Below are 11,190 nucleotides of genomic sequence, written 5' to 3'. Positions count from 1 at the left end.
TAAAGGAAATAGTATTCTAAACACAGTCGATTCTATTCCTTCTATTCCATGGCAAATCGATGATGTGCTAGTGCCTTCTGAATAGCCTCCTCCCTGTCTGGCCTCTCATATTTCGATGACAGTGGCGGTTTGTTTTGCAGCTCTTCCATTTCAGAGCGGAGTTTCTGCTTTCCAGAAACGAGTCGTACTGTCTCCACCATCAAAGCATTCACATACTCTATATTGGGAATGAAAATTGTAGAACAGTTTTCTGGTTAGATGACAATACTGATAACGTGGTGACAATGTCTTCTTTGCATTTATTTATATGGCTCTAGGTAAAGATATTCCTTCTGTGATACTAGACTATGCATAGTGCCATGTTTAATTACCTTCCTTCAGACTTTGAAACACTGTGGGATGTGCATATGAAATGCAGTGTTAGACAAAACAAAAGATGTGTAGTAATTCACAGAAAAAAAATTACACAGATTGATACAATTAAATACTTCCATAAAATCTTTTGAACAGTATTTCCTACATGAGACATAACTACTTTGATTCATTAGTCATTAATAAATAAACATACCAAAAGTACATGCAGTTAGCACCTTGCTGACAGTTTGACGACCTTCTTTGGCTTTCTGATAGGTGACACGGTAGATTGGTGACCCATCAGACCCATTCATAACATAAATACTCTAAATTATTAGGTACAAGTGAATCTCCCTAATTTAATGACCTTGATCCACAAAAATCTGTTAGACTTAGAACACTGAAAAAATAACCTTGGATACGATGTTGACATCACTGTAACAAAATTATATCTCACTTCCAAATTTCAATGATTTGCTCCAAATTTAATACTGGTAACTTTGTGAGATGTATAAGTTTCAACCCCTTCTCCCACCCCATACTGAAGCTTCACTTACCTTCTCTCATCCATTCACGTGGAGGGTATTCATCATCATGGCCGCACTTAGGATACACGCCTTCATGAACATGCACATCTCTCATGTGGTTGAAGACAGACTTGTATTTCGATACCATCATATTCCCATCCCCATCCGGAGTAGATGCAGCAGACCAGTATATGTGGGTGATCATCGACTGCTTCCACATGTGAGCTACCTCGCAATTCTTCAGCTTTGATACAGCTGTGATTTTCTTCCTCACTCCTGTAAATTAATGCATTTATAGTGGTCATTATTCTAAAATATCAATCTGTAACTTCAAAAATTTTCACTATTGAGTAAACACAACATTTTCTGATTTAAACATGTGCTTTCTTATATGCATCATATAATGGTCCAATCAGAGAAATGCTTCAATTTCAAACTCATGCATTATAATCCTATTTCTTTAGTAGATCCAGCAATGCTGTGATAAAGCTGGGATAATAGTTACAGTTACAGCTTAGACATATCAGCACTGTATAAATGTTGCATACTGTTATCATTACCACTGTCATTATTATCATATACACATATAATCCTTGTGAAAAACTTTTTTATCAATAATTGGCATGGATGTCAACAACTTACCTTTTGCGATATGCCAAACATCATAACGGTGATCAATCTCTGGGTATGTCTCCCGTAACCACTTAGCCACCGAGGCATGTCGATCTGTGATGAGGGTTCCTACCTCCACTCCCATTCCATAAAGCTTCGCCAATCCCCTTGCCAAACCTTCTTTCTCCATGGCGTTTGAACTTGTCACCTCATTGCTCTAAAAATATTGGAAAAACAAACTTTGGTCAATTCAATTTCAAGTTTTTCTTTTACTGGCTGATGAATATTTCATTTGATTGAACAAAAAAATATATAGTTTATTTTGACATGAAGTAATTACAATTACAACAAATGTTTTCTTGACATTAAGAGGCATCACTGAATATAGATTACATTTAAGCATCCAATTTCTAGCAAAATAACCCCATATACAATACATTGAATATGCTCATTTGCCCTCTCTGCGTGAATTAGAGATTATCCCTGGGTAAGCTTTAATACATGAGTACCGGTATTGTAACACTAATACATATATAAACTTCTTGTTATTGGCATATTACCTGCACAAGCTCCACATCAACGATCTTCTTTGTTTTCATGTCCATAAGGGCATAGCTGCCATATTTGGCAGAATGGCCTGGTGAGTCAGCACGGCCGTCTCCTCCCAAGATCAGTTTTTCCCCTCTTGACTCTCTGAGGAGAGACCTTTGCTCTCGTTCATACACCCTAATGATGGCTGGCTGTAAGTACGTAGATTGATATTCCAGGAAGGTGTTGTTTGTGACTGCCTTCAAATTCATATGCTGGAATACTCGCAATACTTTGGTTGGACTGGCTCCACCGTACAAAATGGCTACAGACAACAGCAAATTTCCAGCAGAAACATTCCCAACTCTTGGTTGACTGTGCCACTCCTTAATCCTACAGCACTTCAGACATGTTTGCCTGATCTTAATCTGTGAGCCAAAAGATCTAGGGCATATCTTCTCAACCTGCACATCACTAGAAAGACAACTGAAGCAACTGTTGAACAAGGCAAACAGGTTGGATTCAAATACTATGTACTTTTCTTCTTTCAGTACATCATCTGATTTGGTCCTGCAAAGAAAAGAAAAAAAGTGAAGATACTGTACTAGTGCCTACATCATGTAGATGGAACTTGACTGTACATAGGTTTTATCTTGTCATGATAAAAAAATATGTTATAAATTATATATAATGTGAAATACTGAATTCTCACAAAATCTGAGCATGTCACTCCCACACGAACAAAGTCCAAAATTGATTTGTATAGGGGTCCATTGCAGGAAAGTCACTATTACAGGAAATTCTTTGAAATTATTGATTCTGATTGGCTTTTTAGCATTATAAATATAAAATATTGGATGGCAGTGTTACTATAATAGTAACTTTTGGCTAACAGGTCCTATCTACATGCATGAAGTGATACTGAGAAAACAAAAGAATCTATGACCCACAACATTTAAACTGGTGAACTCCAAATCTTGTCATACACTTATCGCACACCTTTATGCATACATAAACACAATTGAAACTTTTATGTCTGACATTTTTCTATTTACAGACAGAAAAACTGAAAGACAGTCAAACAAGCCAAAAATGGGCTGCAACCAACAGTGTTGGATGGAAGAAATGGATGTACATGCCAACTCAATTGCATTGACATTAAACTTTTTTCAGGTGTCAAGAATTCACTTTCAAAATTATAATTACACTAGGTATTTCTAGTATTAAACAGAGTAGACAGTTACAATAACTGCTAATGGAAGGGACATCTTTCTTCAATTTAACATAATTTAGAATTCCAGTTATAAAGCTGCTTACACTTTGTATGTTTCCTCATCTGATGAGCTTCTATTTCTTTTGGATGTGCCTGGCTTGTAGGTTGGATCTTTCATCTCATCCGAATCTGAACCTATCTCAAAGTCTGGATCCTCATCAGGTTCTTCATCCAGCATATCCTCATCCTTGTCCTGTGTATTAGTTGTCTCAGTTTGAGTACCAGCATCTGAAATCTGAAGGCCTACTGGATGCTGACTATGTGTCTTCTGTGTCATGTTTACTTGAGTTCCTGAAGAAGACATAAACCATCAAATTATTATCAAATATTACAAGCTAAAAAGAAACATCTATGGAGATCCATGTATAGGAATATGCTGGCCTCATGGTATATGAATAAGGACATTATTACGATTCAGGTTTTTTGTCAAAAGTAGTACTACTATTATTATTCCAGTGGTTATTTATATTACATTTATTGGTAGTTCAAACTCAACGGATCACAAAAAATTATATTCATTAATCTGAATATCTAACAAACTCAGAGGCACAATCGCCTTATATCTATTATTACCACTCTTTCTGGACATTGAAAGAACCTACATATTACAAATAAAACGATACATTCATGTTATACCTAAACTATAATAAAGACAGAATAAAAAAATGCTGTAATTTATTGTTCTTTTGAATATGATACCGATACGGGTAAGTTAATATTATTACCTTTTGACATGGTCTTCGGCTTTACATGAACTTTGCAGGAACGTTTCTGTACACGAATTCCAACTTTGCGATCAGCAGTCTATTGAAATGAAAAAAATTTCATGGAAATTAATCATGAGTTGCAAAAAAATTGTTCTGCTTGATTTCACCAATGCTAGTACTGGTAATCAAAAGTTATTACATAAGCTTGGTTTTAAAACATTTGTGTCTGTATTTCTTGTAATATAAAAATAAATCATTTGATTCAGCTAGGGTAGCCATTTTCAGCTCTGAAGAGCTGTTCTCCCAGCGAGCCCTGAATAAGTACTCTCCTAATACATGTATGCTAAGCACTTGACAAGAATGAAGCAAGTATCCAGTATTTTTCAAGTCATTGGTATAGTCAATCAGCTATGACAAAACCCACAGTATCCTCTTCATGAGGCAGGTGTTCTATCACTGAGTACCAATTTCTCATATAACAGTATTAAGATAAAACTGTAATCAAAGGAATTGTATGCTGTACATATATGTACATGTGAATACCTCGGTTCTTGTAAAGTGGGCAATCTTTACAAATCTGAACTTGACCTTCATATGATATGCAATGATAACCTGTACAATACTTACTCTGACGCCACACTGTTCTCCTTTTGAGCGATCAAGAATGTCTTGGGCTTGTTCTTCCTCTGCTTGTCTGGCATATTCAATGAACAGTGCATCAGCTTCCTGAAGCAGACACAAGAAAAAAATGTTAATTTTTAAATTTTCATTTCCATAATGAAAAAACGGAGGTGCCAAAAAAATAATTTAAAAAATGTACATGTAGTTTATATTTATTCTATACAATTCATGAAGTTTATTGTGGCTGATCTAATTAAGAGTGGTGAAAACTAAATGAACAGGAGAAAACTCTAAACATCCAGACATACGATCTCAATTGTCTGATCCCGTCAATCTTCCTTATTAAACATTTGTACATACATGCAGGTACCGGTACATCATGGATCAATAATGACACCATTCAAATGGCCAAAGAGCAGTAAAAATCTGCCACACCGTTGAATTTGGTCTGAATTCCTGTAAAAATAATTTTGTCATAGCCATTTTCAGGAAGATACATGTACATGTTTACATACACATATTTCCTTCATATTTTGGATTATTGTATCAGAGTAAGGGGAAAAAGATGTTATTTACAGGTCTGTCAGACAAGTAAAAAATAGATGAATTCGCATGTACTTGCTGACCACATGAGCATGTCCAAGTAAGCACAATTGTAAATGAATATATGTAATTTTTTTTTAGTTTCAAGATGGCATCTACATACGTGTTGTTCTGTAAATCAAAAGTCTTAAAAATCAGTCTTACTCTTTTTCTGATGTATATGGATTCCTTGCGGCTTCGCTTTGGCTTATCAGGACCAAGGGCCAAGAGAGACGCACTTTGGAAATCACTTGAAGGTGGTGCATTAATGGCAGGTGTAGGTGGTACTGAACAGCTGGCACTGGCGACCTCAGAGCATGGACTATCCGCTGTTGATGTGCCTGAAGGTGGTATTGATCCCAAAGACAGAAGTGAAGATGGTGAAGGCAAGAACCAGTCGGATGGGAATGGCTGTACAGCAATATCCAAAGAAGGAGAAGAACCAGCCTTTAACGATGGTGGTCGTGTCCTTAGTCTTCTCCTATACATTTCTACTTGTGTTGGCTCGTAGTCTTCAAGCAGGAAGTGGCCACTACATACAAATATTTTTGCATATTGTTTTGCATCTTTATAGTCAAATTTTCTTTTTCTCCCAATGAAAGCAATCCACTGTTTCTGAATGCTATCAAATCGTTCTTGCCCTAGTGGCATCTTTCCTGGCATTTGGTGCATAGCGAAACCCTGATATATGGTATTCCCGCATCCATATACGATGCACCGGCTACCAGTTTTCCTCTTCTTTTTGCCTTCTTTAGGTTTGCCGTGGTTGCCATTTTCTGATGATTCCATCTCCAAAGCACACCTACATGAATGACAAAAATAAAGGGGGGGTAAAAGTCTACAGGGCTACACATAATTCTCAAGATGCGGGGGATGTATTCCATGAAGAAAAACAAACCCTGAAAAGCCAAAAACATTGTCAATTAAAATTTAACCATCACAGTCCTGTTTAACTCACAAAAATGTAAGAGAACAAAGAAGTTTAGTTTAAGCTGAGGGTACACTACAGAGTGTATGTACTGTGTACATACATTGTACAAAAAATGTAGAAATGTAAATGGAATAGTAAAGAGAAGTACTGGGAAACCATCCCAAACCCCCTTCTTTTTTAGCATCTTGCAACTCCTGTATAAATTATAGCAGCACAATTTTCTACTGCACCAAGCTTTTAAAACCAGTTTACATATACATGCACATACATGTAGGACACTTTTTATGACCAAGTTAATGAAGTTTAAGTTACATGTATATAGGCTGACTGTATTAAAGGCATTACTCTGTTTTTGGTTCAAGTGGAAATACATGTACCCTAAGATTTAGAATGCGCCTTTTCATACTTTCCAAAACTATTACTTTTATAGTTACAATTAACTCATCTATTTGTAATGCTTGTGTTGGATTTGTAAACTATAGGCCTAATCTATATTTCAAATTCAATTAGCTATTTTGTTACCGCAGATTTTTGGGTTTTATTCATCATCTCAAGTTAGCACAAAACCAATTATTTTCATTGATTAAAAATAATCTCAGCAAAATGAAAATGAAATACAAATAAATAAATGAATTTGCACGTTTAGTACCATCTTAGTTTTGCACCACATTTTTTTTTGCAGAAATTCATACACGTTTTCCTTACCATACATAATTTTTAAAAAATTGTCATGTAATGTGAAATCATGAGGGGTCACAGAGATTGCCGCACATTTCGATATTTCAAGTTTGGATGAAATAAAACTGGAAGGGGGGGGGTTGAAGGAAGAGGGAGAAAATGTGAGAAAATAAAAGAAAGCATACTAACTGTAGGCTATATATATATAAAAAATATTGGGCCTAGCTAGATTACCAAGAAGTTAGACTGACATCCATTTTGGGGTTGTCTCGCTGTGCTAGATGACCTGAAATTGATGACAGCCCCCATATAAAAAATAACTTGGCACAAAGAAGATCATGTATGTCTGAAGGTGTCTTTCCAAGGACTAATTCTTTGTATCGCCCAAATCAGCTTTGTGAAACAGTTAAGCGATATCTCGTTCTTACGTAGAGTGGTTCAACCAAAGACCATTTCATGAAACAGGACCCAGGGGCCCAATTCTCAACACGTGGACAAGTTAATATCTTTATCCACCAACCACAGAAATGGTTCCAAGCTTACTAAACCTGTTTCTCAAAGGCTTCCTAACTAGAATACCTTGATATTGATACTATCGGTAAAAAGCGCAGCTGAGACGTAGCCTTCATCACAAAATAGCATAATTTTCATCAAAAAGAAAAATTATAACAAAATTGCAAATATTGTGATGAATTGAGAAATACATCTTTTCAAAATAATAGCACAGGTAAATTATGCATCGTACACATCAGGCCATCAAGACTGGAGCAAACAATTGCTGAGAAAATTAAATCATGAATAATTAATTTCATGACTAAAAAATCACTTATGGACGTTGTTGTTCAATTTTAATAATTTACGAAAGTAAACCATAATGGTTTTCTTTGTAAAATGATTATAATTATAAGGTATTTTATGATTTCAAACATCATCAAAATATAGTTTAACATAAACTTTTTAAACATTTGATGCCAAAATATATGATTTGACGAATTCCATGCATAAATTAGAGGGGTCTAAAAACGACGAATATGAGTTCAATTAAGGATGGCCTGACGTGGTACAATTTTTTATTGAATAAATTATTTTACTCTCTCAAAATGAATGATTTTGTGGTGTTTTACCAACAGTTTTAATAATTTCTTTGCATTACAATTATCATTGAATGTATTATCCCACTTGTTTTGTGATGTAATTTCAACCGCTATTATTGATTACGTAAGATTATAATTTTCAAATTTCTAGGCAACTTTGCACGTCATTGTCTACCCACGCGATGCCACTATGTCACTAAGAAAGAACTTGTGACAGGTTCGGAGTTGTCATAAATATTTAGTGAGGTTGTTGTACCCGAACTTGGCAAAGAGGGCTTCATGAAATGGTTAGCGGACAAGTAGCTCACTATCTCCGATTTAGTCAAGGATTTAGACTTATGACGGTGTTGAGAAACGGGCCCCTGGTTACTACAATGAGTGCATTTATCTTCAGCACTCAGTCTCTGGAAGAATAAAAACCACTCTTATTTCGGTCAGAAATCAGGATACATCCCCCGAAATTTTGTCAAGCTTCGTGGATGCGTGGCATTCTCTTCACAAGAATGCTAAATCAGAAACTGTAATTTAAAAATTCCTCTGGAACGGCAGATTTTTCACTCTAACCAAGCCATGACCCATGGACATGCTAGTCGGTTTAAATTACGTTAGAAATCTAGAAATCTGCTGATTAAAAATAGAGTCTAAATCTAGCAAAGCGTGTCTAATAAAGTTAATTCTTAGTTCATTCGACAACATGGACCCCATGGAGCTCCGGCCCGTTTCGCGAGGATACTCCTAAAATGGAAAAATGGGGTCGCAATAGCAATAGCATCCCAAATGAAAGGGGAAAATATAAATTACATGGATGAAGGTCTATTGCGACACAGAATCAATCCTGACATCAAGGTACAAACTGGACCATCAAAAAAAGTTCTGTATCACTTGTTCTCCTTCTTAATTCAAAATTGAAAACAAAATGGACTGCGACATGGACTCATTGGATTTGGAGGTCTAACTTTTTCTATTTTTGAGGGTCCAGTTTGTCATGTTCGTGCCTCGATGACAGGATTTTGTGTCACGACTCACGATAGACCTTCCACCTACAGGTATGTTCGTTGGGGTCAGACCCCAACGAACATGCAGAACTCTGCAGAACTAGTTGTAGACAGTCTGACAGTGTTTAAAACTTAATTTCAATGCCTGCTTGCTAATAAAAAATAATCAATGCATGATTCAAAAATTATTTTAGATCTAGAGTCAATAAAATCTTACAAACTAGATCTGTATCAGTCACCTGACCTGAATGCATCGTCAGAACAAGTACAAATTCCAAACATGCTTACCTTGTAATCAAACAGCGTAGCGTGCAGCATCGGCTCCCCCGCAGTACCCCGGCAGCCAGCAGCGCATAGCCCGCTACAGCTTGGGTTTTTTCAACATACACCACTGGAATCTGTACTGTAGTGAACTTGTGAAGCAACACAACGAAGACTTCCAAATCCAGAGGTCAAAATCACACTTTACAAGTTGACAATTCAATTAAAAAGTGTGCAGTAACACAATTAGTGTTCAAAAACAGGAATCCGACGTCACATTACACGAAAAATGGTAAATTTGGACAATAAATACAGATCCAGCAAAAGGCAGCAAACTAGGGGAATCAATGCAGTATGGAGAGAGAGATGAAGAGCGGTTGATTGTGTGACGTCATTATTGTCGACCGTTTTCGACTGCGAAATATCGTTCGTCTGGGGGGCTGAGAAGGGCCTTTTATAATTACATTTCTTGCATTTCCCCGATATCTATAAAACTTTTTAGTGACGTATTTGTGTTAAAGAAGACAAGATCTTTCCATCCATATATAATTCGCCCATAATTATCACTTTCGTGATTTTTCTTCGTATGTCTCCTTTAATGATTTATTTATTACTTTGTTTTCGGTTGTGAAATCAAGGAGACAAATAAAAAATAGAACAAAAAAAAAAATAGAAAACACTTTTGATTGCCGATGATATAATTTATTCAAGAAAAATACTTTCTATTACTAACAGTAAATCTTTTCAAAATGAACGATTTTTTGTTCATTTTCGATTCAAAACAAAGAAATCAATTTCTTGGCATTTTTGTACCTAATTACCACAAATAGATATGCGCCACTTCAATTCCCTTTGATTTTTATGTTAAATCAACCATCAATGTATTTTCATTGCTAACTTTAACATGCTTTAAAAACCTGATCTTTGATCCCAAGAAACTTTTCTTTCATAACTTTGTCTTCACAAGCACCTTTCATTCTCTAAACACCGACTGCACCGACTGAATATCACACGTCAAAACCTTATGTTTCACATTAGACTACATACACCTCTCAACATTCACTTCAATCTCCATACGACACAATGGGGAATAGAGAAACAATAAACTTCAGCTGTAGTAGATCAGAATAGAATATATTTATTCACAACATAATAAATAAATCATGATCCAATGGCAATTCTTCTTAAACATACATAATACCCTATCGAGGGGGTATTTCCTCCTAATGTGATATACAATTTATTGAAAGTCACAAAATGTAAATTTATCTCATGGGTACGCTACAAGGTATAAATTTATCCCATGGGTATGCTACAAGATATAAATTTATCCCATGTGTATGCTACAAGATATCAATTTATCTCATGGGTATGCTACAAGATATAAATTTATCCTATGTGTATGCTACAAGATATAAATTTATCTCATGGGTACGCTGCAAGATATGAATTTATCTCATGGGTATGCTACAAGATATAAATTTATCCCATGGGTACGCTACAAGATATAAATTTATCTCATGGGTATGCTACAAGATATAAATTTATCAAATTGGAATGCTAGAAGATATAAATTTATCTCATGGGTACGCTACAAGATATAAATTTATCCCATGGGTACGCTACAAGATATAAATTTATCTCATGGGTATGCTACAAGATATAAATTTATCCCATTGGTACGCTAAAAGGTATAACTTTATCTCACTGGTATGCTATAAGATATAAATTTACCCATGGGTATGCTACAAGATATAAATTTATCTCAAAGGTATGCTACAAGATATAGATTTATCTCATTGGTATGCTACAAGATATAAATTTATCTAATGGATATGCTCCAAGATATAATTTATCCCATGTGTATGCTACAAGATATAAATTTATCTCATGGGTACGCTGGAAGATATCAATTTATCTCATGGGTACGCTGCAAGATATAAATTTATCTCATGGGTACACTACAAGATATAAATTTATCTCATGGGTATGCTACAACATATAAATTCATCTCATGGGTACGCTAG

General features: G+C 35.5%; 1 protein-coding gene across 1 annotated transcript; it reads right to left on the bottom strand.

Moving 5' to 3' along the window:
- Positions 1-842: 842 nt before the first annotated feature.
- LOC121413188 lies at positions 843-9,694 on the bottom strand. The gene is made up of 8 exons (XM_041605944.1): positions 9,191-9,694; positions 5,370-6,006; positions 4,629-4,727; positions 4,020-4,098; positions 3,339-3,585; positions 2,054-2,591; positions 1,524-1,710; positions 843-1,157 (listed from the first exon to the last, which is right to left on the bottom strand). The coding sequence occupies exons 2-8, from the start codon at positions 5,991-5,993 to the stop codon at positions 904-906; spliced, it is 2,028 nt and encodes a 675-aa protein (XP_041461878.1). The 5' UTR covers positions 5,994-6,006; positions 9,191-9,694; the 3' UTR covers positions 843-903.
- Positions 9,695-11,190: the final 1,496 nt, after the last annotated feature.

Source organism: Lytechinus variegatus, chromosome 4 (assembly GCF_018143015.1).
Source record: "Lytechinus variegatus isolate NC3 chromosome 4, Lvar_3.0, whole genome shotgun sequence".
Taxonomy (NCBI): domain Eukaryota; kingdom Metazoa; phylum Echinodermata; class Echinoidea; order Temnopleuroida; family Toxopneustidae; genus Lytechinus; species Lytechinus variegatus.
This window is presented reverse-complemented; position numbering and strand designations above follow the sequence as displayed.

What these genes read in the sequence shown, in the direction of transcription:
- LOC121413188 (XM_041605944.1), bottom strand. Translation starts at nt 5,993, where the DNA reads ATGGAATCATCAGAAAATGGCAACCACGGCAAACCTAAAGAAGGCAAA. An exon ending in CCATATACATCAGAAAAAGA is followed by an intron (nt 4,728 to 5,369) that starts GTAAGACTGATT and finishes TGTCTGCTTCAG; the next exon opens with GAAGCTGATGCACTGTTCAT. An exon ending in TGTTTGGCATATCGCAAAAG is followed by an intron (nt 1,158 to 1,523) that starts GTAAGTTGTTGA and finishes ATTAATTTACAG; the next exon opens with GAGTGAGGAAGAAAATCACA.